The sequence below is a fragment of the Penicillium robsamsonii genome (assembly GCF_028829455.1).
Source record: "Penicillium robsamsonii strain IBT 29466 chromosome Unknown utg000002l_segment0_segment0, whole genome shotgun sequence".
Taxonomy (NCBI): Eukaryota; Fungi; Ascomycota; class Eurotiomycetes; order Eurotiales; family Aspergillaceae; genus Penicillium; species Penicillium robsamsonii.
In genome coordinates, this window is record NW_026643220.1 from 712,310 (window position 1) to 739,444 (window position 27,135).

The following is a 27,135-nucleotide window of genomic DNA, read 5'->3' on the forward strand; positions in this document are numbered from 1 at the left end:
ATTAAGCGGAAGAGAAATAAATGTACTAAATCAAAGCTCAATGTACCTGTCATAAAGATATGGATATACTCGCTACAGGGGGCTAATTCAAATTAGGTCGGATACAAGGTCAGATTAGAAATCTGAGAAATCTGGCCCTAAAAATGCCCTGAAAAGGCACAGAGAGTTTAGCCCGGGTGCATACATAATGATTTGAGTATCCCAATGTCTGGGCAAGCCGCATGTGTGCCGCTGACGTCCACATTATATTAATGGCTCAGCCGGTATCCGAGGGGCCGGGAGATTTTGGGATATTAATTTCCATCACAGAAAAGGAAAAGGACTGTCGGAATATTTATTGTAGCCTCAACATGTGAAATAAAGGTTTTGCCTTTGCGTACATTTACCAAAGGACTTGCATTCGCTCAGGTCCCTGTGGCGTATCTAGCGTATTTAGCGTAGTTGGCGTAGTTGGCGCATGTCATGGACAGTGAAACAAACGGGTGTTAGTCACTTTGTATCCCGTCTCATTTGCCTGGGTCTTGGCTGGGGCCATATCTGTTGCTATCCTGTTCTATATTTCATCTATTGTGGACAGTGTCAATTCCAACTAATTACCACTAAAAACAGAATGTAAAAGGAACCTAGGGCTTGTATCTGGGCATGCCAATATCAGCACGTTCCTTTGGCTTGCGCCATGTCCAAGCCAAGCACAAGCTACTATCGCGTATTTATTGACTTGAAGCGGTAAATTACATTGGACGATATAAATGCAGTTAGCGTTAAAATCCATTCAACCAGTCACAATCCATACAAACCGCCCCCAAATACCCCCCATGGAAATTCACCCATCCCCGCGTCGCCCGACGCCTTCCCCCGTATTTTGGCCAGCCCCAGACACACCCCCGAACGCTGGAGAACACCCCGGTCATCTCGGGTTACCCTTTTTGTCAATCCGGAGGAGTGAAAGTGGGCTATATAACCCACCGATCGGCATTTTCATCATGTCCGTTTTTCGCTTTCTTTGCATAGGACATCATGTTCGGCATTCCGAGGTACTTTGGCTGGAGAGGCCGGTCTCTCAACTTGGCCATCAGTTCTCTGGGAAGTCTTGATTTCTTGTATGATACTATTTTCACTATCGAGAGAAAAAAAAAAGAAAAACTGAAAACTAACTGCTACAAGGCTTTTTGGCTATGATCAAGGTATCACGGGTGGTCTACTAGACTTGCCCTCCTTCACCAAATACTTCCCCGAGATCAATCCCCTAGACCCAAGCATCCAGGATGAGATGCACAGGTCCATCAAATCGCAGCGCGCTCTGAACCAAGGCATTGCAGTCGCATCGTACAACCTGGGATGTTTCATAGGCGCAGTCGCGACTATCTTCATCGGTAATCCGCTCGGTCGACGACGCACCATTTTCTGTGGCTGTGTGATCATGACTACTGGCGCTCTACTGCAATGCACCGCTTATTCTCTACCTCACTTCATTATCGGCCGAATTGTCACAGGTGTTGGCAACGGCATGAATACAAGTACCGTACCGACATGGCAATCCGAATCAGCAAAGGCCCACGATCGAGGAAAGATGGTGATGATAGAGGGTATGCTGATCACGGGAGGTATCACGCTGAGCTACTGGATTAACTATGGTGAGTTGAAACATCATGTGATATACGCGGAAGTTGCAATTACTGATATAGTCCTGAATTTAGGCATGTCGTTCATCGGAGAAAAAGAGGTTGCCTGGCGCTTCCCTCTAGCCTTCCAGATTGTCTTCGCTGTCATTATCTTCTGCTCGATTCTCAACCTGCCCGAGTCCCCCAGATGGCTTGTCATGCAAGGCCGTAACGAGGAGGCTTTGGATATTCTCGAGTGTCTGAATGAGAAATCTCGGGATGACCCTTATATCAAGAACGAGCTCCTCTCCATCCAGGAAACTGTCACTGAGATGAACAAGGGCAGTTATAAGAGTCTGTTCAAGATGAGCGAGTATCGAGAATTCCATCGCGTGGCACTTGCCTACGTCAACCAGATGTTCCAGCAGATTTCCGGAATCAACCTCATCACCTACTATGTGAGATCCATCTCCCCCCCTTGAGATTTTTAACCTTATGCTAATCAATTCCCTTAGGCACCTCAACTGTACGCTCAGATTGGTCTTGCAAAGGGCAACCTTCCAAAGTTGCTAGCCGCTTGCAACGGCACGGAGTATCTGATGGCTGCATTCATTCCTATTTACATCATTGAGAAAGTTGGACGTCGCCCACTGATGCTGTTCGGCGTATGTCACTCTCTCCCACTCTCTCTCCCACTCTTCGATATCCCAGCTAACCAAGACTTATAAAACTAGGCCGCCGGCATGTCAATTTCAATGGCTATCCTAGCCGGTACCAACTACCGCTTGGTCTATCTAAAGGATAGCCAAGCCGGTATCGGCCAAGCTGTCTTCCTTTTCGTCTTCAACACCTTCTTCGCCATCGGCTGGCTCGGAATGACCTGGTTGTACCCCGCCGAAATCGTGCCGCTTCGAATCCGTGCTCCGACAAACGCATTGGCCACCAGCGCCAACTGGATCTTCAACTTCATGGTCGTGATGATTACCCCTGTTGCATTCGACAGTATCGGATACAAGACCTATATCATCTTCGCTGTCATGTAAGATCCTTAAACCCCCGCATTAACCGAGAACTTCAACTAACAACCACAGTAACGCATTCATGTTCCCATGTGTATACTTCTTCTTCCCTGAGACTCGCTACCGCTCCCTGGAAGAGATGGACGCCATCTTCAAGAAGTCCACTAACGTCTTCGATGCTGTTACCCTCTCTATCAAGACGCCATACCGCTATGATAAGCATGGCGAGCTCAAGCCCGAGTACCTTGAGGATGCTGTCCGTCGTACGAGTGTGCACAACGCGAACACAAAGTTCGATAGCGATGAGAGTGAGGTTAAGGGTTGAGTGGTTGAAAGATGAGGGTGGTTGTGTATGGTGGATTTCGTGTATGGTGGATTTCGTTTATACCCGTGGTGCCAGTGTGATTTGATTATATCTTTTCACCAAGACTGTTTTTATATGTATGGCTTTTAGATGTAAAGGAGAGTAACAACATACTTTTTGCGTCAGATTTCGATTGAATGATCATAGAGGTTGAAATATATGTATCTAGGTGGTTGCAGATGAACTTGACTTTTCGTGATATCCGGCAATTATTTCTTCTAAAGTGGATATGTTATTCTCTCTTCTATTGAATACAGTGCACGCTAGTAATGTAACAACAGAAGAACATGTAGTTGGTAAAATTCAGTAGATTTCTACATAGCTATGAATGTAAACTATCTGGTTGGAACAAGTCGAAGGATCCGGGTATTCCAGCTCATCTCAGCGTGACACGCATATTATTCGAGATCGATGCCAATCAAGAAAGGAAATCGAAGAAGGTGCTTGCAACTTCCAGTCGAAGAGAAACAAAAAGAAAAAAAAAGGGATGTGAAACAACCCAAATAAAAAAAGAGGCATAAGAAAGAAAAGTAGGTATGAAAATACGGCCGGCCTTTTGTTAACATTACATGGATGCCAGTGGGAACACAGACAAGACGGCATCCTGGACACGGATGAAATATCCAGAAGATGAAAACAAAAAGACTGATGAAATGATTCAGATGCGGAGATGTGCATCCAGCGCAAAGCATAGATTCAAGGAGGGTTCGTTCGTCACGGACGCAGGGGTGTAGGGGGATATCAAGATCGAGGCGAACAGTGTGGTCATATTAGGCAAGCTCATTTCCGTCCAGCGGCGGCACTGACACGTCAGCAGGAATGCCTATGTTCCGCATAAGACTGAGGCTCTATGCAGATGTGAGGGTCATTCAGATTAAGCGTCCCGAGTGGGGACGGGCTTTCGCGAGATCGAGCCTGACGGGGAAGTTGGCATGGAACCCGGAAGGGCTGGAAGCTCGCTGGTGGGAGCAGGAGTAGGAGCGGCTTGGGGGCTTGGAACTGGCACCGCAGCAGGAGCAGGAGCAGGCGCAGGTGCGGCTGGGGGACTTGGAATTTCCGGCGCAGCGGGGGCTGGGGCCGCAGCCGGAGCCGGAGCCGGAGCTGGGGCAGAAGCAGGAGCAGGAGCAGCCGAGGGACTTGAAACTTGTGGCGCAGCGGGAGCAGGAGCGACAGGGGCAGAATCGGAAGCGGCTAATGGACTCGAAACTTGTGGCGCAGCAGGAGCGGGAGCGGCTAGTGGACTGGAAACGGAAGGCGCAGCTGGTGGTGCCACGGGAGGACCGGCGTTGCCGCCTGCACTATTGCTCCGTTGGCGCTGGTTGACAGGCATCAGAGGGCGCTGCATTCCAGGAGCTCCGTGAGGACCAGGGCTCATCGAGCGGGGGCCGGGCATTCCTCCGGGGCCGGGGGACATTGAGCGAGGACCAGGCATTCCGCGAGGCCCGGGAGACATCGAGCGCGGGCCAGGTCGTCCTCCTGGTCCGGGGGACATTGAGCGAGGGCCAGGCATACCTCCAGGTCCGGGGGACATTGAGCGAGGGCCAGGTCGTCCTCCTGGCCCAGGAGACATGGAGCGAGGCATTCCTCCCGGTCCGGGCGACATAGAGCGGGGAACTGGCGGGAACTGGACAGCAGATCCGGGGCCGGGGTAAGGGCGAGAAGGTGGAGGTCCAGAGACGCCAGTATTACCAGCGGATCTCGGACGGGAATCCTGAGGGTAGAATCTTGGGCCGGGAGGACCGCCGGGCATCATTGGACGACCGTCAGGGCCCATGATGGGCGGGCCACGAGGGCCAGGAGCGCCGGGGGGTGGGCGGGCGCGAGGCATCACAGGGCGAGCCGAGAGGCAAGAACGTGGGGCAACACCTTGCTGGGAGCCGTTGAGGCGCATACAGAGAGCCCATCCATCGTCGTACTCATGAACCAAGCGCACAAGCGCTCCTGTGCGAAGGCCAAGCTCATCCTCCATAGAAGGGTTGAAATCCAGTTGCACACGGTAAACATTGGTAGGGGGTGGTGGGCCAGCAGCTCCTGCGAGGCCGGCGCCGGCAGCAGCAGCCGAGCCAGCGGCAGCATCGCCAGGCATTGTCGCAGATTGGGTCGAGCCAGTGGGGGAATGGCCGTGTGATTGAGCGGAGTGGTAAGAATCATTGGATGCCCGAGATGAAGCAGCAGCGCCTGCTACAACACCCACGGCCGCGGCACCGACTGCCGCAGCTGCGACGGTCGGTCCAGAAGGTCCAGTGGCTGGTTCGGGAACCGAAGGCGGGTTCTGGGCCACAGGGCTGGTGGTTGCGTTGAAAGGATTCACAGGATCACTGAACGGGTTGGTGTTGCTTGAAGCGGACTTTGGCGGAGTAGGAGGCGGTGATTCACCAGTGAGATTACGAGAGGCGACTGCGGCCGAGCCAGCTCCAACTCCAGCTCCAACTGCAGCACCTGCAACAGCAGCGGTGGCCGGGCTCAAACCCGCAGAAGCACCAGTAGTGGCCGGGTTCAAGGCACCGCTGCTGCTCAGATCAGGCGCGAATTGAGTGACGGGACGAACATTAAGCTGTGGGGGAGTCGAAGTCTGGGACTTGGAAGGAGGAGGAGGTGGGAAGGAAGTAGCGCCCTCTGGCAGGCCTTCACCACCGAAGGTCTTCTCATTCTCCTTCTGATATCCCTCCTGACTTCTTTTCTTCTTGCGCACAAAGAAGAAAATCAAGGCAGCGATCAAACCAATACCGAAGATGACACCAATGGCCACACCAGCCTTGGCGCCACCAGTCATACCCCCAGAAGCAGTAGTTGGAATAGCAGTGGTCGAAGCCGATGCGTTAGAGTCCTTGGCCGATCCGGTGGAGGTTGCGAGGAGAGTGTTGACATCCTGGGAGGATTCCGAGGTGGACGATGCTGAAGTCACAAAAGAGGTTGTTGTGATAGGAGCCTCCGATTCACTGGTCGTAGTTGCTTTCTTGCGGGTCGTTTCAGCACTAGTCTCGGTGGTCTCCTCTTTAGTTTCATGAGTGGTGTGGGCCACCGTCTCTTTGGTGGTAGTCGGCTCTGCCTTCGTCTTGGTTGATGTCTCCTCATCCGACTCGGTAGTGTGTTCCTTGGGCTTTGAAGGCGCACTGACAGGATCACCGAGACCAGCGTTTACTTTCGTCGCAGTGTCGTGTTGGTTGCCGGTTACATAACCTCCTATGTCCCCTTCAAAGTCTGGTTCCATGGTCTTGTAAACAATCACGACATCGCCTCGCTCCTCGAGGACTCCTCGTTCCTCAACATTTCCTCGCGTCTCTAGTTCCTCCACATTGCGTGCATGGTGGTGCGCATGCCCGTGCATGTTGTCGACTCCAGTATCCCAGGATATTGTGAAGGGATGATGAAGGCTAGGGAGATCTAAAGTATCCTAAAAGAGAGGGATAACTCAAGATTCCAACGCGAGTAATTCCCGAGAATCCGCGTCGCTGGGCTCCGTGGAATGATAGAAAGAATGGACGACTGATATCGAGCACCGCCGATTGTCAAGTCGAGAATAAAAGAAAGGACGTCGACTTCCAGGTCGTACAAAAAGAATGGATGAAAAAGAGTAAAAGAGAAATTCGATAGAGAGAGAGAGAGAGAGTCCCTAGGAAATGAGATCTTGGGACCCTGTGTGTATAGACAACATGCTAACCCAAATAGGCAACGATTCACAGTGTTTCCTTCACTCTGATTGGCTAGTCAACGGTACCTGACCCGAAGGAGATACTAATCCCCACGGCCGAGAACCGTGATCCTCTTTACTTTAATTGGCCTTTGGCCTTTTACGAACTTGCATTTTCTCTCTACATACTGATGAAGTACGTATAGTGTACGGAGTAGTTCTGCTAAAAATATTCCTGATACAGTGTCTAATTTGCGAGCACTTGGCACGGGAAAACAAATCTCGTCCGGCTCCTGCCAGCCCCATTTGCCCGCCCCCAAGCGGCACATTCGCTAAAGTATAGCCCTGCACGCGGGCCCCGGGGGCACAGACTACTATACGGTTGTTTCACCCTAACCAGAACCGTCATATTTAATTGATCATTCACTGAGCCCGTAATCTCCGGGGTTGCCGAGAATCCAATTTTAATCAATCCAGATTTGGGATAATAATTGTGTGCCAATGTTGTTATGCAGGTCTCAAGGGGTTACACCTCGGAAACATTTTACTATTTTGCTCCGTGCATGTAAGGCACCATGCCTATAATCCATATCCGGTACCCCGTATGCATAAACTTGATGCATCGTTAAGTAATTCAGTGGTCCACTTTTTACGCCTGTGACTCCCCGACCCACTGTACGGTATAACCCGAGGCGCAAAAAAAGTGTGGCGTAGCACCCTTCCCATGTCATACCATTTACTTCAAGTCTGAACAAAATATGGATGGGCAAGGGCCTAAGTCTATTGTTAGAGGCTATCGTAAGACATTAGGTTAGGTCACATACCTCTGCTGCCGAGAGTCTTTCGCTGCTCTCGTAACACAATAGGTGGCTGACTAAATCACGTCCATTTGAAGATGCACCCGGGAGGATATTCTCCCAGGTCTGCGTGGGGAACGAGTGAAATTCCACTTTCCCCCAGTCTGGTAAAACCTTGACTTCCTGTTCAATGGTTGTTAATGACATTACTATTTGCGGTAGGTGTGAAGCTTACCGGCCATCGCTGTTCATCTGGAGTGCCTAGTAGTTTGAAGATGGAGAAAATCAGCGATAGATCGCTGCCCACAGGCCCCGAGTCGAAGAGCTGGTGGTGGCCGACGGCAATGGCTTCTGCCACTACACAGCCGGCAGCCCACATGTCGAGGGACGTTCCATACTCTTTGAACCCAAAGAGAATCTCCGGGGGCCGATAGCAGGTCGTGCCCACATCCGTGATTTTCTGCGTGGGTGGCTCAGATCCCGGATCGCCCTCTTTCCAGGAAACGCCAAAGTCTGCCAAGTAGGCTGGTCCATTGGGAGAGTCCATTAGAATATTGGAAGGCTTGATGTCTCGATGAAGTATACCCATGCCGTGGAGATGGACAAGGGCATTGAATAGGTCTCGCAGAATCGATCGTGTTTGAGCAGCAGTTACCATGTCTCGCCGGAGCAACTTCTCGAAGTCATATCGCACAAAAGGAAAGACCAAGACAAATCGGCCACCATCAAGATTGAAAGTCTCGATCAGCGGAATTATATTGGGGTGAGCAGCCTCGCGCAGCAACCGTGCTTCACGGTGAGCATCATGCGGGGCTGTCATCATATGGGGAATAGTGACTTTCACTGCTCGAACAGTCCCATCTTCCAACCTGGATCTGTAGATGGAGGAGTGGAGACCACCATAATGATCGAAGCAAGACCGATATTGGCCGATCACCTCCCCAGTTGAGGTCTCTGGTTCTTCATAGTCATCCTTGACATGCTGCGGGTTGCTAGTGATCAGCTCGGTGGACGCTGCCAATTCAGCTTCATCAATTGCCTGTTGGCAGATGGAATCATATTCATCCTGGATGGAACAATCTCAGTTGAAGTCTTTTTTATTTCCATTTTTAGAAGGCGCAAAACTCACCCTTGAGGTCGCCTTGTCATACGTCTCAGTTTCAAGCCGCTTCGCCTGGGCCATAGCTTCTGCAAATGCGGATGCAGATGAAGAGGAAGCCTGCTGGTAGGCCGCTGTGCTACATGCGAATTAACCGAGTGCTCAAGTTCACTTATACGGGAAAGGTCACTCACAGAGACTGTATGGCTCGCAGCCGGTCTGTGAACCCAAAATTGTCTTTCCAGGACATAATGGACAAAAGCCACTGCCAACTGAGGTAGTATGACTTCTAATCTATACTACCTTGCAGTTACTATACTAGTGTATAGCCAATAATCAAAGCACAGTAAATATAGGGGGAGATCTATTCTATCATGGAGACTTGCTATCAGATGTCAACCTGAGGCAACAAGGCGCCAACATCAACAGCGTGGATGATGTCATGTGACCAATGAAGGGATGGTTACAGCTCTGTGACGTAAATAACGGCCGTTTAGGCAGTGCGACTGAGTTGATACGCCAAATACTGTATTACAATAACACCCTCCGTCATTCCATCCCCATTCCGTCCCCGGCCAACTCCAATGACACGCTACCAACTGACACTGGCATTCGGTCCCGATCCCACATTAATTTCACTGACTTGATTGGGCTGTTCTCGCCGCGAGGATCGCAGGAATTTCTTGGTTTTCTCTTTCATGTTATGCGCTTCGTGCGCTACCTTGTTCAATACCCCGGAATCTGAATCATGGACGTCTCACGGCAAGAGTACCCAACGCTGCTGGTAAGATTGAGCAATGCGAGCTTTATGGCCAGCTAGCACCGCATCTAGTTACTGACCATTGGTGATATTTCTTTCATTTAGGCCACCCTGCATCCCGGCCAAGCTACAACCGTCCTAAGCGATCGCATTAAACTCATAAATAAGATCAACGTGGATATCGCGGATTACTTGCAGGTATGACAGCCTGTGACCCGATTCGATCAGATTCCTAGAATGGGATCTGCAACGAGGAGCGACATTGGTGTTGACAAATTTGGCGGTAGGAACGACGTCGCGTTGAAGAAGCATACGCCCAAGGGTTGCGGAAGCTGGCGCATCGGCCACAGTTGGACAATGGAGCTGCTCTTGGGTAAATTGGCCATTCCCTGGAAGATTGAAGTTATTCTGCGCCCGATAATGATTCTGACCTATGACACTAGCATTTTCCAAATCCCCTGGCAACGCATCATCAGTGCCACCGAAACGCTCGCCGTGTCGCATGAGACCCTTGCGAACAAGATCGAGGAGGATGTCGAAAAACCTCTAAGGGAATTCAGCAACAAGAATTCCGAGATGAAGTCGTTGCCCGGTATCCAGAGTAGTTTGGCGGGGCTGGCAAAGAATGTGGAGGCTGCGCAGAAGAAGGTGGACAAAGCCAGGGCGAAAGGTGCCAAAGGTGCAGACAAACTTGCTAGCGAGATTGCCAATGCTGAGGAAGTCCATCAGCAATGGGAATCGCGGGCTCCCTTTGTCTACGAGCAACTTCAGGCCGCCGATGAGACCCGGCTCAACCACCTTCGGGACGTGCTAACACAATTGGAGACCCACGAGGTCGATCAAGTCGAGCGCGGTCGCCAGGCCGCTGAAAGCTGCTTGAACGTTCTTCTCAATGTGGAAACGGCAGATGAGATCAAGACATTTGCTGCTAGAATGGTGGGCCCCCGGGTCCCTGTGACGCAGGCTGTCCCCAGAAGACAGACCGAACCGGTAGAGACTCCTTCCACAATTGAACCGGTATCTGAGCGGACACCGACTGCGCCAATCGAGCGCCAGTTCTCCACGCCGCGATCAGAAGCACCGCTTCCGCCCCCTCCACGCATCCAGGATGATGCGGCAAGCCAACTATCAGAGGCATCTGATAGACAACACACTATCGCTCAGGCAACGCCAGGTGAGTTTTACAGTCTACTTATGGTCTCACCCTAGATGCAAGTTCTCACCGGTTATCTAGTACCGGAAGCACAGCCACGACATACTCCCCTGGGGGGATTGAGACGTCTTGGCACTGTCATGAACAGGAGAAAGAGCGTTGCCTTACCCTCGACTGGATCGTTTGACCGAAAGGCAGAGAAGAAGCGTAGTCCTTTTGCTGCCTTCAAGCGAGCAGACTCCTCTCGCGATTTGCAAATACCTGAATCCCCCCGGCGACCGCCACTGACCGTCCAGGGACATCTTTCACCGATCAATCATCCTTGCGGAACCCTAGTGTGTCGCAGGATCGCAACGGATTAGATACTGCTGCACCTATACCTGAAGAGCATCCGGAGAACTCCAGAAATGGAGTTGCCCCAGAAGGTCTTGGGTTAACCAATGACCATGTCAATCCGCCACAGGTTGATTCAGAAGGGTTCACTCAACGTCCTGCAACAATCGACGAGATCACACGCGCCCAGAATGAGGCAGCGGGCCTAGATGAGTCTGGTATGAATTTGACAATTCGAGACCAGCCCATCTTCGAGGATGAGAGTCAGGCGAAGCGGGCCATGGATGATATGGCAAATACTCTCCGAATGCGCGCTCCGCAGACAGGAATGAGACGCAATGCTGGCACCATTCGCGGACGCCGTGATGTTCGCAATACGGTGTTTATTGCTTCGCCTAGCAACGAGCTTCCCCCGTCGTCGGCAGGATCGGAGTCCCAGCAACCAACCTCCCCAATCAGGCAAATGACCTCCCCTAGCATTGCCGCCAGCACTGGTACGGATGATCACGCTATGTCAGATACTACGTCTGTTCGCTCTGGGCACACTATGCATGGCCCAGGACCTTCGGTCCATCCTGATCTATATGAAACGGGCCTGAATGCTTCAGTCATTGAAACCGTCAATGCATGGTTCTCAGAGGGTAATGTCACCAAGTCCTACATCATTGGTGAGCTTGCTCTCGCAAACAACTCCATACCTGGTACTGCGGTAGACCATACGCGCATCCGACTCGACAACTTCCAAGTGCTGGAAAAGGTAGCGGCCAATCCCCACTTTGTCCAAGAGGTTACCAAAGACGCTGGCGACGACAAGAGAGGCGAATATGATATCCAGCTGGGCAGCATCTCGCGACCCATGCCGACAGTGGCATTCAAGTATCAGCTGCATATCGACCCAACCAACCCCTCAGCCTACTGCCCCGTGATATTCAAGCCAGTGTGGAATCTAGAAGAGTTACAGGCCAGCGCCATCATCTATTATACGCTCAACCCCTCCTTCATCTCCCACACAGCGGAGCCAATTACCCTCAAGAACCTGGTCTTGACCATTAATTTGGACACGGCCACCGAGGACACAGCTACCGGGCAGCCGCGCGAGTCAGTCGCCCACGCCACCAGTGCTGCCATGTACCCCAATACCGGCGCCGTCTTCCGCCGCAAGACTTCCACCGTCACATGGAGAATCCCCGAGCTGGAAGTCAAGGCCCCCACCACCCCAGGTGCAGAAGGCAAGTTCCTCGTCCGCTTCGTGACGTCTACCCCCGGACCTCGCAAGGGTATTGTCGAAGCAAAGTTCGAGCTCCGCAACGCCGGGTCTACTTCTCAGCTGGGTGTTAGCCGTGCTGCCTCAGAGGCAGAGCAGATAGAAGCCGACCCCTTCGCCGACGAGGGTCGTGAGTCCCAGCCGTCGGCGGCTTCATGGCTGGGCGTCCCGACCACACGCAAGCTGATCAGTGGAAAGTATGTCTCTTCCTAGATATTTCTTGCGCAAAGTGGGTTCGAGCTACCCGCACTTGGTCGTATATATTCCCTTTTTCCATTCAATACTTCTCCTGTTATATGTTCACTGTTTGGATTATGTATGTCAGGATAGGCATACCTACAAATAGCGCTCCAAACGGAGGTTCATGCCATTACTTTTTTTTTTTCCTCTTTCCTCCCCTTTTCCCCCTTGTGTCTTCCCCTCCTCGTCTGTCGTGTTCTGACTCTTCTCTTGTGCAAATAACGATTTTGTTATTTATGAATTTTGTTCGTTCGTTTGGGATATCGTTTTGTGTAGTTAGACATTTATTTTTGCGTACATATGTCTGCAGAACCAGGTCTCTTACTTAGTGTGTAATCAAGTTTACTGTCCCCATTGAGCCCCTTGGGTTATAAAAGACAAGAATGGTTGACGAGCATGAGCTCCGACCCATTGTACTTCTTAATTATTAATGTATCTTTGTATATAATTTTGTATTGGGGTGTACAAGCTATTCCTAAGATAGTAAAGTATTAATTACTCGCATCTTGGGGATCTAGGATGGGGACCCAGAAAACACGCTAAAATCTCGTTTACCATAGGGGCTACGGCCTTCCTACTAGTACTAGTAACATGTTTCTGTCTCTAGTGCTTACCACGTGATAATTAAATTCGAGAGGGCTTGTGACCCCTTTTCTATGATATAAATAGGCAGGACCGTAGTGACCGCTCCTGATGAATTAATAATACTACTCTCACTTTTGGACAAGCTTGTGTCCTTACGCTCGTTACCATGAAGATCGCTCCTTTCTGGGCCGCTATCGCCCTATTGGTTCCACGGGCTCTAGCAGAATCCATAGCGACATCTGCTACGTCCACTACCTCTACTGCCGCGGCACCAACCTGTACATCTTCCCTCATCGCCAGTCTCTGCGGCTACACGAAACCCGACTCCGACTTTGCCGTCGCCGCCGGCAGCAGGGCCTCCTGCTGGGACTACTGTAACGACCACCCTCCCTGTAACTTTGTTCTCTTCCATGCCGGCAACCCTTACACGGGCACCGGCACGTGCTGGCTGTACCCGGGTGAAAGCTTCGATGAGAGCAAAGGTAGTTCGGATTGCGCAAATCCCTATCTGTTTGCCTACAGTCAGCCCGTGTGTGCTGGTGGGAGCGCAACCACCACTGCTGGCGGCTGCGCCGCCACCGCGACTCCCTCTGCTGTTGCCTCGGTCTGCGGGTACCCGCCGCCTGAAACCTGCTTTCAAGATTGTCATGCTAGTTCGGGTGCATCGGACTGCTTGAGTCAATGTGCAAAGGCCGATTCCTGCAGCTATGTCGTCTTTAACCCGGGGGGTTCAAGCAAATCGCCGTATGCCTCGGGAACATGCTGGATCTATCCGAACGGCACATTCGACGCTGGGTCTACGACCACTTGTAGTGACGGTCCTGAGCTGTTTGTGTATGATAACGTGTGTCCCAAGCCATCACCTTCATCGTCCTCCCGTTCGTCATCTGCTACGGAAAGCTCTAGTGGCACTGGAACTGCAGGCACTGCTCCGGACTCCACTACAGGCACTACTCCGGACTCCACTACTAGCGCTGCTACGGGCTCAACCACTAGCAGCGGGAATTCTGCGCCTGCTGGTCTCTCGCTCACTAATCCATGGGCTATAGGCGTAGCTATATTAATATGGCAGGTCATTTAACGATATCCTTGTATGTATTGGCTGTTTGCTCAATTACACAGGCTATTGAAAACGATATATTATATATTAATGGACTTTTTATGATGTCACTTCTCATCGTTCTCGCTATTGTAGAGGCTATGTTAGGTTTCCTTGCGATCCGTTGCTGTCAGCACATTGGCTAAGCATCTCCATCTCGATAACAATACATTTTAGATAAAAACAAACGACGGTCTCATTATGTTTCCATCTGTCAGCGGTTCGGACCCGGCGCTCTTTTATTACTCGGAGACTGGGATGGAGTTCTTTCTCCGTAGGTCACCAATAAAGAGAGTTCTATGTCAATTTTCTGACGATTCCTAGGTGGTGGGAACTTGTGAGTCGATGGACACTCACTCCACGATACCGCCCTAATAAAGTACTTGGCTCTCTATGTTTATATCGGGAATCTTTCTTCGGTGTCTACTGAATATGAAGAAGCACAACCGACAAAAAGAAAGAACATCAAAGAGGGAAACATCGTCACCAAAACGCCGTCGTCATAATACGAACCCAGGGCCAGATGATCATTTGGCAAGCAATCCATTGGATGGAGTCTTTCTTCTGGAAATCAATTTGGTGGAACCGACTGTATAATGAGTTTTGACAAAGAGTCCATACCTTTGAATACCGCAACTTTGAATCAATATTCAAGGGTTCTAAAGAAGACCATCGTTGCAGTTTGCACCGACTACATTCGAACGCCTGCATAGAGATCACAGTTACATTGATGGTGGGAAAATATCAATATTTTAGGAAAGTCTAACCATATATGCACAAAATAAAAGCAATCTACATACATAAAACTAGTGTGGAGGAGAAACGTCTATAATCCACAGAAAGCCTGTATTGACGTCGTGTGGCATAGTCATATATCTAGATCGTCAAGTTCCTCACAGCCACTGCCCTTTGTTCTCCTCGATCCAGGTTTTGAAGTCTTTCATCCCAGGGTAGAGTTGGTGGCATGCGGCCACATCGCCTCCATATCCTTCACGTTCAAACCAACGAAACATATCGCCCACAGTGCCCTTCAAGACAAACTTGACGGTAGAAGCCACAGGGCACGGGGCCAAGGGCATAGATGATCCCACGACAGCCTTGAACACGGGCTCGGCCTCCTTCTGGGTTAGCTCATCGCCCACCAGTGTCAGGGCAACATTGCGGTAATCATGGGGACGCATGAAACTATAAGCCGCAACCCGACCAATATCCCTGGTTGACACGAACTGCAGCTTCTTGTCTCCCATTTGTTCCCACATACGGGCAAAGCCCTTCCCATGTATATCGGTAGTAAGATTCTCAAAGAACGTCACAGGCCGCAGGATCGTGTATGTAATCGGTTGCGGGCTGGCCGCTGCCCTCTCGATCAAGTAATTCTCAATGCGGTACTTGGCAGCGAAGTTCTTGACTTTGGTGGGATTAACAGGCGACCTCTCAGGGCCACCACGGTCACTCGACGAGTAGACGAAGTGGCGCACACCGTGAGCAACTGCTGCATCGACGATGGCCTTGCCTTGCTGCTCTTCATCGTCCGAGTTAACCTGCACGCTGTACACGCCCCACACGGGGCTGACTTTTTGGAAAATAGCCTCAGGCTGAGCCATGTCGCCATCCACAACGGACACATTGAAATTCGCGCCGAGCTTCAGCGCGCGGGGAGTGGTGACATCGCGTGTTACAGCGACGATGTTGAATCCGGCTGTGTCGGGGGCAGAGAGGAAGCTTTGGATGAGAGCGCCGCCTTGCTTGCCGGTGGCACCAGTGACTAGAATGGTCTTGCGTGGTGTAGACATCGTCAACTTTGAATTATAAACGACGAAGACTTGCAGGGGGGTCGTGGAGGGCTGCACTGGAAACCGAGAAGATTGCTAGAAGCGGTGATGCTACTCTCGGCTTACGCCTTTTCGGCTGCCTTTGGGGTCTATTGTGCGCTAGGCCAATAATGGAGCAGCGCCAAAGCTAATATGGATAGCACTGCATTTGTTACGGAGTAGAAGAGTTGATATATTGTATATATAATACGGGGTACACTGCTGGAGACTTCTATAGATACCGCGGGTGCTCATTTTATATGACCAGTGTTGAAGATTGACGGCCTGACAACGAAGTAAATATGTCATTCTAGGAGTATACATGGCTACAGAAGAACCTATGCATGCTTCTCACTCAGTGTCTTCGTGACTCCTTTCGCCGTATGCCTACCCAGTCCATCGAGATTTCCCATACCTAACAGTTCAAGCACGCTGATCTCAAATCCGAATGCCTGCCACCGCCAACTGGATATCTCGACGCCAACTAAGGAGTCCATTCCCAGCTGGGAAATGAAAACAGACGTATCTAGGTCCTCCGGCGATTTCAAAAGACAAATAGCTTCTTGCCTATTTCTTGAGCAAGGAATGTTTTGCAATGGACCATTCACGCTATAGAAAGATTTGACCTCAATAAAAACAGATCGAGTTCCATTACGGATCTAGGGCCCTGAATGCTTCACAGCTGTCAGGGTTTCGACAAAAGAATCGATATCGTTGTGACGGAATGACTGCTAGCAAAGAGCCACGCTATGCTTGAACCTATCGAGTACACTGGTATTAATAAGCTCATCGTACATGATGGCGTCCCCTGGAAGTAGGATAGCAGAAAATATGGCATGATCGACAATGGCCGATGAGTTCACGACGAGACCTGTCCTGACACCGTGCAGCTCTGCGACCTCATTCTCAGCGGTTTTCGATCAGACACACGCCTCCGTGGCCAGCCGAATATCGTAATCTTGTAGATTAAATTGCGTGCATATATTTGCGCTAGAAAAGGTTCAGGCGTCTAGGCCCAATGGTAAATTGGCACGATCTGTGAATCCCCACTTCATTGACCAGATCCAAACCAGGCTATTGTCAGAACTACAGCTTATCAAAATTTCTATTCTCGCTGTCCCTAGTTATTTACATATCCCAAGGATCAACTGGGGATTCAAATGTTATCATGGTATATTTTGAGGAAGGTAGTTGAGGAACAATGTATACTAGATAGTGGATAAGTGGACTGAAAGAACTAGCCTACTTTGACCAGGTCCATCATATTTACCCCTTTCTGAATATACAAGGGTTTACCTCGCCTAATCTTAACTGCCGCCGTACTGGGACATCGGAATGTAGAAAAGCGTGTTCCGCAATATATCACGCTGTCCTAGCTTTGGGCAGCCAGTACGACGAAAGCGGCAGCTTCATATGTGGACTATCTTTCAATTCTGTCCAGGTATTATTCCGGATATCTTGGTTCCTCCATACTCTTTGACCAAACTTTAAGTAATTCAATGTCTTCACCTTTCTATGTCTCATTGCTGACAAAATTACATAGGCTCTGACGGCCATGGTGAGGCTCTAATCCCTTAGCTAATTCAAGTTGTAGTCCATATTTGCAATGAATGCCTGCTGTCTTCAGCTAGACCAGACGTTGGTATACGATGCTGCTAGAATGGCGCAAAGTCTACTGTATCGCAAATCTTCCAATGCCAAACCCACTCGCTTAAGAGGGGTTTGGACTATTTACCACTTGGAAAAGATTGACTCCTCTGAGAACAATAGCTCGGTGCGTTCAGATCTCTTTCCAAGTCATAAAGATATTTTACTAATCATCAATCAGGGTTTCGCGCATGAAGATATCGGATGTGAGATCCCTTATGTCCCAGGATCCAGGTTTAAAGACTACAACTGGTTCCTGGCCGCCATTCATCTGAGCAGACTGACGTCGATCGCATAAACCACCCTGTTTTCAACAAGGTCTTCTCTAAAATCCGCAGAGGATTCCTTAACTTCTATCAAACATGTACAACGTGGGTTAGAAGAATGGCGCTTATCAGTACCTGTGGCATTTCGACCGAAGGAGCCACTTCAACTAAGTCAAAGTGCAAGTCTGCCTACGAAGATGGTCGCTATACAGACGCATTACTGCAACCTGGTTTTTGATGTGGAGCGCCTGTCCCTTCACGTCGATGCTGATCGAAAGCTGGATCGCGAAGATAGCAGGTGGGAATTGATGAACGCAGCGCGCTCATTGAAATCGAGCCTCATATTCCTGACTTATAAGTCTATTTTTCTCAAGTTCTATGTGACATTAGACGAGGCTTTTATACTAATAATTCAACCTAGCATTACTGGCATCATGCCATCATCAGCAGCCTTCGTGCTTTTCGATTTTGTGATTTACAATCCCACTCACACAGAGACGGAAAGTAATGTTGCCTTCCTTGATCAGGCTGCGGCATACTTCCGTCAACTTGACTATGCCTTTGAGGGCGCACTACCAGGAAGCATTATCTCAAGCTTTGCAGGCATTGCGGTTGCGGGAAAGGGGACCCATGCTCACCATCTCGAAGCCAGAGATGCACCAAGGTATCCAACCAATATGGGATTTTGGCCCAGATATTGATTTCAAAGATATAGATGTAGGGAAACATTCCCTGATATTTGAATGTCGCTAACTCTGTCATAGTTTTCTTCGAGAACCTCCCCAAACTCTGAGCAAATTCTTATCCAAGCATTGACACCCTGTCGCCGATGAGGACCGAGCTCGATAATTCCCCATCCTAGGATGTCCAAGTCTCGAACCAACTAGAGGAGCTTAGGTCCATTTTGTCTTTGTGTTTCCAGATTGGGTAGAGGATATATAGGGTTGCCCTGGTCTTGGCCTGCTCGGTTTTACTCAAAAGCGGCAAGAAGTTGGGAACTAAAACGGAATTTCCAGTGCCAACATATGTCCCCCTCCTGGACCTTCTTTCTAGGAGTATTAGATGCAAAGAAAGTAGAAGACATGCAGTGTTTGATTACTGCATAAGTAAATAGCGGATAATCAATAAGAACATACAACATAGCACAAATCAACATGTGCCGGGGAATCACAGAAATACAGAGATGGAAAGGTAAAACAGGCTTGACGAATATGATACTCATCCTATCCATCACATCCTAGCAGCACGGGTGGTCTTGTCATAGAAGTCCAAGGTCATGGCTGCTAAGAAACATGGAATATCCTTTCGCTCCTCAACCCAAAATTTGATGAGAGGTTTAAGTTCCATAGCGAATAGGCTGTTCGGCCCGCCCGATATCTTCATCGTACCGTTCTCACCATCGAACACGATGGAATTTTCTTCACCATTGCCCATGCTACCGGAACCAGAGTCAGAAGGTGCATCGGAGTCGCCGTGCCGGTAAGCGGATGAGAGGTGGAACATGGAAGTGACACGCACTCTACCATTCGGCAAGAAGTCAAGCTTGAAGCCGAGGAGAGAAGCGACGGCTTCCCGGAACTCAGAGGACTTGGCTGTCCAGATTTCCTTTAGCCGGCGCATACGCTTTTCTTTATCGGCGACGGTGCGCTCCATATCTTGCATTTCGAGCTTGATGCTCTCCAGGGCGCTGACTGGAACGACTTTGATATCAGTATGGCCCCCGCGCAGCTGTGCCATGAGATCTCTGTTCGCAGACTGGAGAGTTGCAAGAGTAGTCATCTTAATTTGCTCGGTTTGGGCAGTCGGATTATCACGCAGTTCAAGAACGCGTGTTCGTGACTTGGCCTTCAAAGACTTAATCTGCGACTTGGCGGCATCCAGTTCTCGGCGAGCAAGAGTCGCGGCCTGGTCTGATTTGGTCAGATGTTCCTGGAGCTTGCGGTTCTTGCGGCTGAGGACAGCGATACGCTCGCTTTCGGCTTCGCTGTTGGCCGGAGAAAGGGGTCGCTTAACACCTCTGGCTTCGGCTTGGTCTTCTTTCGGCGCTTCCTGCTTGGAGAGCTCTTCATGAACTTTGTGGAGCTCACTGCGGTATTCATCAACGAGTTGTTGCAGCTGGGTTATTTGCTCGGATTTTTGTCCATCAAACTGTGACGGATCTTCGTGCATTGTGGCCTCTTCTGCATCAAATGTCTTCAGTTGGGCGCGCAAGTATTCAACTTCTTTCACTGCAAGCGCACGCTGGCGCTCCAGTCGAGCTCGAAGTCGGCCCTCCGCGGCATTTGGTCCTCCCGCAGAAACGGCAACAGCGCGGAGTTTCTCCAATTCCTGTTGCAGGTTGTTTTTATCACTTTCGAGGCTCTTGATGGCCTCGTCCTTCTCAAGGAATTGGGCATCGACAGTTCCGAGGCGATCAAGGAGCGTAGCAATCTCAATTCGACCTTGAACTACAGCCCTCACGACAGCATCTGGTGAGTCGAACTCTGCAGGCTGGTCGTTTTCCTGTAAAAGGCTGACCCAAGATTGTCGCTCATCTTCCAAGATCTGCTTTTGAATCTGAACTGTGTTGAGTTCGGCTTCAAAGCCCTTCATCAACTGCAGCTGGTTCTCCACTGATCTCTTTTGTTCTTCGACAACCTCAACGTTCTTCGAGACTTTTCGAAGGTGACGCAGCTCCGTTGTTTGATCACGGTTTGTCGACTCCAATTCCCGAATATGATTGACCTGCTCGGAGAGTTCTCTCTTTAATACAGTCAAAGCCTCAGCATCGTTTCCTTCGGCCTTCAATCGAATATTCTCCGCTTCGAGCTCAGCGACCTCCGCTTCACGCTGGGATAATTTCACCTGCATTGATTCCTGCGATGTCCTGGCATTTTGAATATCGTTCTGGAATTCTTCGATGGTCTTTTGTAGGGAAGCGCGGACTGTCTCTAACTCGTTGATCTGGTATTTAAATTGCCGTTCCTGGTCGGAGAGTCGAGCTTGAGTGTCGTCAAACTCTTCCTGCAAGTTCTGATTTTCGTCCTGAAGGCCTCTAATCTTGCGCTCAAACGCAAGTTTGTCATTCAAAGCCTGATCTTGAATTTCTTTCAATTCTTTTGCGAGTTCGTCGCTCTTATGGGTCGCTCGATTACTCGAAGATTCGGCAACCTGCAGCAAATATTGTTAGTTTGGCATCATGAGATCAAAAATTTCGTAGCGATTCACCTGAGCCTTTCTAAAATCCGAGTCTGCTTTCAGTTGCAAGTCGCGGGTCTCTTTTTCATGTCGAAGAGCCTCCAACTCTCGTTCCTGCTTGATATTCTCGAGCTCGTATTTGAGAGTATTCAATTGCACGCGTAATTCATCTTTTTCCGCATCTAGACGAACTATTCAGTTTCCCGTCACAGGCCTCCCGAGTCAATCCGAGTAGGGTATCATCTTACCATGAATGGGTTGATGGGATTGGGCTTGAGATTGTGTGAAACGGCCAGATTGTCGCATAGCAGTAGATCGGCGCATGGTACTCCGTGCACCGGAGGGTGTCGAGGGTGAGCCGAATCCAGCAATGAGCTGGGAAGCCGGTCGGTTGTTCTGGCTATGGTCCATCTATTAAAAGCCAGGAGAGGTCAGTCGTTGCGCAAAAATATGATGGAGACCTATTAAAGCTCACTGTGAGGATCAGCCGATCGTAAGCCCCACGAAAATTCCTCTCTAATGGGACATGAGGCAAGAAGCACTGCGCAACTTGTCCTGGAGCTGTATCAAAGGGAAGATGGTTAAAGGCGGGCGCCGCCTTGTTTAGTATTATGTCAGCAACAAACCGTGCTCGAAACGGGTTAGCGCCGTTTTAAAAATTATTTCGATTTCGGCATCGAATTCTCAGTTCACCACCCTCACCCGTGACTCGTCTCCATCCACCTCGGTCTCTCGTTCGATTTTACTCAATTTCTTCCGCTTAATTTCCCACAACCGTCACTATGGGCAAGGACAAGGTCGAGAAGAAGGACCGCGCTGAGAAGAAGGAGAAGCGTGCGGAGAAGGACGGTGTGCACAAGGTCAAGAAGGAGAAGAAAGAGAAGAAGGATAAGACTGCTCTTGTCGATGCAGTAGAGAAGGAGATTGACACTGAGGCCATGGAGGGTCTTGAGCAGACCAGCGCTGTCGCTGTCAAGGGCGAGACTGAGGTCGATGCTGTCGACCGCCCCATTGGCGCCCTCGTGCCGTTCGCCAACCCATTGGTTGAGGACAAGCAGGCCAAGAAGGTCCTGAAGAGTGTCAAGAAGGGTATGTACAATTTCTTATCAATCTTTCCTTCACTCTTTTACTATCAGTGCACATGGTCGATTTTCATCGGATCCTCGGATCACCTATGTCTACTGATCGCATCGTTGCGCAACTTTTTTTTTCTTATCTTCAGATCATCCTTACTGACATTTTGACTTCTAGCTGCCGTCAACAAGTCTCTCAAGCGTGGTGTTAAGGAGGTCGTCAAGGCTCTCCGCAAGTCTGCCGTCCCCGCCGCCAACGCTCCCATCGGTGTCCCCAGCGGTGTTGTCATTCTCGCTGCCGATATCTCCCCCATGGATGTTATCTCCCACATTCCCGTCCTGTGCGAGGACCACGGTATTCCCTACGTCTTTGTCAACTCCCGCGCTGAGCTCGGTGCTTCCGCTGCCACCAAGCGCCCCACCAGTGTGGTCATGGTTACCCCCAAGGCTGCCAAGGGCAAGAAGGAGGATGATGAGGAGTTCACCAAGGTGTTCGAGGAGCTTGCTGGCTTGACCCAGAAGGAGATGAAGAAGCTGACAGTCTAAAAATGTTCTCGACTTGTCTGATTTACCTTTTGTTATTTGCTCTTCCCACACTGTTCACTGCGAGTGGGTTCTCTGGTTGTACAGGTTTCTGATACCGTCTGTTCAGACGGTGCATGTCTTATGGGGTCCGGCCTATGGGTATCTTTCTATATTTGCTCTTTTGTTCCAACTCGGCGTTATTTCAATGGTGTACGAAAAAGGCAAGAATTCCAGTGAGATATCACCAACCTCATAGATTCGGTTCTAAGTAAGGTCTCGGTTAATTTTAATGGACATCCCATGCAAATCCCACTCATTGCACTGCCCCACAGTATGACACCTGCATAAACCACGTTGTGTCTGATTGCTGTAGGAGTTGATATTCTCAAAAGGTCTGGCTGTATAATCTGTATAATCCTGTGCGATAAAACAATGGGCCGCACATGAAATTGGTCTCGAGCCCCTCCAATATTCGATAGTGTCCTCAGTCCAAGACAGTCAACCCTAAATTCCCGCGGATGTAATCAGTCACACGCCGTAGCGAACTCAAGAATTATAGATGGCAGGTGGGGTCAACATAGCGATGAATCATGGACTTCATACGGAGTACTCCGTACATATAGTATGAAGAGTCAATCCTTGATAATTAGCCTTGCATCGTAGGATAAACTATTACCGTGGCGTTCTGAGTTGAGGCCGATCAATATGATCAATCCCTAGGCCCCTCGCCCTTGGCGTTAAACAAGGGATAAAGTGCATATCCCAAGTTCAGCAGGTGTCAATCTAGCCAATCACCATGCATAGCGCCCTGAAGGAATCCTATACTAAGCTCACAGGTCTTCTAGCACTGGCCTAGATTTAGAAACAGATTTGGTATTGGGCACCGAACCTGAGAGGGGTTTCCCTTTGTCCTACACAGCTACTTCCTTGTGTTCAAGGCACGGCCCTTGCGGTTTATATCTCCCCTGTCCTTGAAAAAAAGATATAAGGAACTCAATGCTCTCGTTTTTCAGGCAATTCATTCTTTCTGCATATACTGGGCCATCAGATTAACCAATTCCCTCTTTGCACAATGCAGATCAACCGCCCCTCCATTTTCACACTTGCACTTATTTTGGCTGTTACCCAATCAACTACATCCCACCCTATCCAAACCAGCAAATGGGTCAAGACAGAACAATACAAAGATCCAAATGCACGTGGAATATGGAAGGTCTTTGAGAAAGAACCCTACGATCTGAAACCAGACCCACCACATGTCAAATACAACGGAGTAAGTCCCAAATCCTATATTGTCGACTCGGCGACTTACCTATATACACAGAACCCAGCATGGCCAACCAACCAAAACAACGAACAAACAGAGCAAGACACACCAAATAATCGTTATGCGACAGGAACTTCCGAATCGGGGAAGCCAACAGTCTCAATCCTGATACCAGCATCCCCAGGAATACCCGAGCCAATGCACAAGCACTACAGTCAACATACGGGGGAAAAGGAACACCAGTCTCCAAAAGACGAGAGCATCGATGCACTTGCTGCGCAGAGACAAGATCACTACCGCGATATTCTACAATACCTCCACACAAAAGCCACCCTAAACAAGGAACACAAACACACCACGTCTGCATATTCCTCCCATTCCTTGTTGGGCTATTCGTCCTCTTTCTTTACATATCGCTTCTCTCTCCCAACTTTGAGATCAAAAACCTTGACGTTCTCGCACTATCCTCTTCCGGGAGTTTTTCCAACAGTGATCATTCTCCTGGTAATGGTTTGGGTTTCCATTTTCACTATTGGATTGCTTGAGTTGGGAAATTATCTTTGGAGGCGGAGGGGACAGGCTTCGGTTGGAGAAAGTGATCGGGTTCTGGAAAGTGAGGAGTGCAATGTGCATGTGGATGAGACGATGAAGATCCCCTTGAGAATCATTGTTGCTCCTTTGGAAAGCACCCGGCTACGCTCGGTGGGAGAGCATGAGTATGAGTTCCTAGAGACCATTTATAGTGACTATGAGTCGGACTCCGGTTCGGAATCTGATGAGGATGAGTATCGCATGTTTTAATACGCCTGGAATATATATATCTCATTCACATGATTGTAGATCAATCAAATCGTATTTTGCTTCTTATGGTCCATCGAAGTTGACAAATATCAGAGGTTTATTTTTGAAAATGCATTTCTACTATGCTGGAAATATGTAGGAAAGAAAAGCTCGTGTACAATGACAATGTCGAAGGAAGTGAGTGCAAGGGATTGTTATGGAGTAAAAAAAGAGTCAAAAGAAGGTGTAACTATCATATGTCTTTTTAGCTGCTATTGTACATAAATGTATAGAATCATAACCCCATAGTTCATAACCCCAGCTTAAGCCGGGTCCAACCAAAGCACGCTCGCTTGCATTCTTCTAATAAAAATATGAAAAAATTGGGCCAGATCTCAAATCAGGGAGACTTAAGCGTGCTGATCACTCTCCAATTGCCCGTATTGATTCTGATCATCCACACGCTTCTGTTCAGGGCGGCCAGAACTATAAGCAGAACCGGCATTGCTGCGCTGGAACTGGTTGATAGACTCACGGGAGGGGTCTTCGCTGGAGCCAACCTTCGAGTTGAAGCTAACATTCTTAGCATTGTCGGAGGGAAGGCCACCATTTTGGACGCTGGCCACGTCATTCTGATCACTGCGACCACTACTGCCGCTGGCAGCAGAGTATTCGCCAGCCTTGATGCCCATTTCCTTCTTGGCTGCAGTTGAGCCACCGGAGTACCCAGAGTTGTCTAGGTGTGTGCCAGGAAAGTTGCCCTGACCAACCACACATTCGGGGTACTTCTGTTCCTCATGACGGTCCTGGCGTTGATAGCCAGATGGAGTAGAGGGAAGCTTGATGGAGGCGGAGGTGTTGGTGTTCTTTGCTGTGGATTGGTTTCCTGAGACGCCCATGGCCTCTGCGCCACGGTTGGCAGAGAAGCCGCCACCTTGGCGGATGGACTCTGCGGCAAGCGAGTCATTTGTAATAGGGCCAGAAGTTTCTTCAATGCGCTGTTGTGAACGAGGATCGTTGGTGACCTTAGTGCCGCGGCCGGTATGAGGAAGAGGGGTGCCTTGAATATCCATGATTGTAGATGGAAAAAAAGTAAAAGAGGTAGATCTGAGTTATTGGAGAGGTGTTTGGTAGAAGGGAGATGGGAGATAATTGAATGATAGATGGATGCTACACGGTTGTGGTGGCAGGTCTATATAGGAACCCAGTGAGCCATAATCGAACCGAATGTTGGAAGTATCTGGTGCCCTCATAGAAACTGATCGTGTACTAAAGAGCTTTGATGTCATACTTACACTGACCAACAGGAGTTTATACAAGATATCTACCCTTAGAATCTGGTCGGCTAGTCGCCGTCAGGTTAACTAGTTTACTTGGGACACTCTGTTTGGTGGCTGGAGAAACCGATAGAACGGAGGGTGTGGAGCACATGGTCCCTTCTGATGTATTCATGTTTCTAAAAGGCATTAAAAGGGGAAACTCATGCCCCACATATCCAGGATCCTGTCTTGAATTCATCTCGAGACCGAAAGTTGGCTATGCAAGAGGCAATTGACGTCAGGTCTAGGCAATGATATGCAAACCATTCAAACTTCTTTATTTTCACGTACGATGTATACCCTGGATGATTCCAATTGATTTTACGTTAAGTTTGAAAATAAATGAGTTGGCATATCTATTGTCATGCAAAACTACATACTTTGGGACATTTATTGTATAGCAGGTTTTGGCGCGACGCATCCGGATTCTGGCAATCCTACTTCCCAGGTTATCAACAGGAAACACTGTCTGCCTTCTCGGTTTTATAGAAAGGGGAGAAAATATATATAGAAAAGAAAGGCATGGAAAGAATACCTGAGGACCGCTGAGAAGACTACTAAAAACATCACACAAGGCTGCTTGTTAGCTGTCTATTCTTGTTGTATATAAAATCATAGCCACCTCCAAATCTGCAATGGTGAACTATTACGACTACATTATGAGTCTAAAAACAAATTAACCCGGAGGAAGTTCTGAAATCCACTCATTCGCTCGTAATGAATTACCAAAATGGCTATTGTACACATATTAAATCCTCATGTTCATATACTTAGTTGACCGGTCGTAGTATCAGAGGGAAGGTGATCCATTCCTTCAATAACCTAGAGTCCAAGTTCTTCAGCACTACTGCCGGCGGCCGGGGCTCCACGCAGGCCACTGTTGTCAGGAGGGAACTCGATACGTCCAGATCCTATGCCAGTAATACGCTGGTCGAGGGAATTCCAGTCGCTGGCGACTGGAGGTTGATCAGGTAGAGGCAGGTTGGCCTTGATCTTGTCAATATGTGCAGGCTTGTTGGTGTTTTGGTCGATGATAGACTATAGGTAATATGTTAGTGATTTGTTTTCTACTCCGCGTTACGTTCCAAATAACTCACCTTCATTCTAGAGACATTTGAGTCCGCTGGGGGGTTGCCACCATGCAACAAGGAAAGCTTGGACTCGGCCCTGCGAAGGTCCTGAATGGTGGTGTGGAAAGTAGCGTCAGTCATTTTATATTTCGGTGGTGAAGTATCAGAATTAGCCGAGTATGATATTGAAAATGAAGCATGGTATGAAAAAGAGGGTTTATATATCTAGGTACCATATTCTTTGTCGATGGCAAG

The 27,135-nt window shown here is 49.3% G+C and overlaps 13 protein-coding genes across 13 annotated transcripts; 7 read left to right on the forward strand and 6 right to left on the reverse strand.

Moving 5' to 3' along the window:
• Positions 1–1,017: 1,017 nt before the first annotated feature.
• On the forward strand, positions 1,018–2,945 carry N7447_003514 (Major facilitator superfamily domain general substrate transporter; the record flags this gene model as incomplete). Its single annotated transcript, XM_057227789.1, has 6 exons — positions 1,018–1,100; positions 1,165–1,634; positions 1,698–2,059; positions 2,117–2,266; positions 2,336–2,640; positions 2,693–2,945. 6 exons carry the CDS (start codon positions 1,018–1,020, stop codon positions 2,943–2,945), a joined length of 1,623 nt encoding a protein of 540 aa, XP_057087130.1.
• Positions 2,946–3,858: 913 nt separating this feature from the next.
• N7447_003515 (SH3 domain protein) lies at positions 3,859–6,312 on the reverse strand (the record flags this gene model as incomplete). The annotated part of the gene is made up of 2 exons (XM_057227790.1): positions 3,859–3,983; positions 4,185–6,312. 2 exons carry the CDS (start codon positions 6,310–6,312, stop codon positions 3,859–3,861), a joined length of 2,253 nt encoding a protein of 750 aa, XP_057087131.1.
• A 1,044-nt stretch (positions 6,313–7,356) lies between these two features.
• Positions 7,357–8,761, reverse strand: N7447_003516 (putative cell division protein kinase (Ctk1); the record flags this gene model as incomplete). Its single annotated transcript, XM_057227791.1, has 5 exons — positions 7,357–7,389; positions 7,440–7,595; positions 7,648–8,478; positions 8,542–8,650; positions 8,706–8,761. 5 exons carry the CDS (start codon positions 8,759–8,761, stop codon positions 7,357–7,359), a joined length of 1,185 nt encoding a protein of 394 aa, XP_057087132.1.
• Positions 8,762–9,259: 498 nt separating this feature from the next.
• N7447_003517 (uncharacterized protein) lies at positions 9,260–12,234 on the forward strand (the record flags this gene model as incomplete). Its single annotated transcript, XM_057227792.1, has 5 exons — positions 9,260–9,295; positions 9,377–9,469; positions 9,559–9,644; positions 9,715–10,445; positions 10,721–12,234. 5 exons carry the CDS (start codon positions 9,260–9,262, stop codon positions 12,232–12,234), a joined length of 2,460 nt encoding a protein of 819 aa, XP_057087133.1.
• A 778-nt stretch (positions 12,235–13,012) lies between these two features.
• On the forward strand, positions 13,013–13,927 carry N7447_003518 (uncharacterized protein; the record flags this gene model as incomplete). The annotated part of the gene is made up of 1 exon (XM_057227793.1): positions 13,013–13,927. The coding sequence occupies one exon, from the start codon at positions 13,013–13,015 to the stop codon at positions 13,925–13,927; it is 915 nt and encodes a 304-aa protein (XP_057087134.1).
• A 911-nt stretch (positions 13,928–14,838) lies between these two features.
• On the reverse strand, positions 14,839–15,738 carry N7447_003519 (uncharacterized protein; the record flags this gene model as incomplete). The annotated part of the gene is made up of 1 exon (XM_057227794.1): positions 14,839–15,738. One exon carries the CDS (start codon positions 15,736–15,738, stop codon positions 14,839–14,841), a length of 900 nt encoding a protein of 299 aa, XP_057087135.1.
• A 1,624-nt stretch (positions 15,739–17,362) lies between these two features.
• On the forward strand, positions 17,363–17,701 carry N7447_003520 (uncharacterized protein; the record flags this gene model as incomplete). Its single annotated transcript, XM_057227795.1, has 2 exons — positions 17,363–17,530; positions 17,585–17,701. The coding sequence occupies 2 exons, from the start codon at positions 17,363–17,365 to the stop codon at positions 17,699–17,701; spliced, it is 285 nt and encodes a 94-aa protein (XP_057087136.1).
• Positions 17,702–17,866: 165 nt separating this feature from the next.
• Positions 17,867–18,370, forward strand: N7447_003521 (uncharacterized protein; the record flags this gene model as incomplete). The annotated part of the gene is made up of 2 exons (XM_057227796.1): positions 17,867–17,967; positions 18,091–18,370. The coding sequence occupies 2 exons, from the start codon at positions 17,867–17,869 to the stop codon at positions 18,368–18,370; spliced, it is 381 nt and encodes a 126-aa protein (XP_057087137.1).
• Positions 18,371–18,899: 529 nt separating this feature from the next.
• N7447_003522 (coiled-coil domain-containing protein MAD1) lies at positions 18,900–21,257 on the reverse strand (the record flags this gene model as incomplete). Its single annotated transcript, XM_057227797.1, has 3 exons — positions 18,900–20,819; positions 20,877–21,028; positions 21,095–21,257. The coding sequence occupies 3 exons, from the start codon at positions 21,255–21,257 to the stop codon at positions 18,900–18,902; spliced, it is 2,235 nt and encodes a 744-aa protein (XP_057087138.1).
• A 371-nt stretch (positions 21,258–21,628) lies between these two features.
• On the forward strand, positions 21,629–22,701 carry N7447_003523 (uncharacterized protein; the record flags this gene model as incomplete). The annotated part of the gene is made up of 2 exons (XM_057227798.1): positions 21,629–21,935; positions 22,098–22,701. The coding sequence occupies 2 exons, from the start codon at positions 21,629–21,631 to the stop codon at positions 22,463–22,465; spliced, it is 675 nt and encodes a 224-aa protein (XP_057087139.1). The 3' UTR covers positions 22,466–22,701.
• An 815-nt stretch (positions 22,702–23,516) lies between these two features.
• On the forward strand, positions 23,517–24,512 carry N7447_003524 (uncharacterized protein; the record flags this gene model as incomplete). Its single annotated transcript, XM_057227799.1, has 1 exon — positions 23,517–24,512. One exon carries the CDS (start codon positions 23,517–23,519, stop codon positions 24,510–24,512), a length of 996 nt encoding a protein of 331 aa, XP_057087140.1.
• Positions 24,513–24,901: 389 nt separating this feature from the next.
• On the reverse strand, positions 24,902–25,564 carry N7447_003525 (uncharacterized protein; the record flags this gene model as incomplete). Its single annotated transcript, XM_057227800.1, has 1 exon — positions 24,902–25,564. One exon carries the CDS (start codon positions 25,562–25,564, stop codon positions 24,902–24,904), a length of 663 nt encoding a protein of 220 aa, XP_057087141.1.
• A 1,068-nt stretch (positions 25,565–26,632) lies between these two features.
• On the reverse strand, positions 26,633–27,021 carry N7447_003526 (uncharacterized protein; the record flags this gene model as incomplete). Its single annotated transcript, XM_057227801.1, has 2 exons — positions 26,633–26,848; positions 26,908–27,021. The coding sequence occupies 2 exons, from the start codon at positions 27,019–27,021 to the stop codon at positions 26,633–26,635; spliced, it is 330 nt and encodes a 109-aa protein (XP_057087142.1).
• Positions 27,022–27,135: the final 114 nt, after the last annotated feature.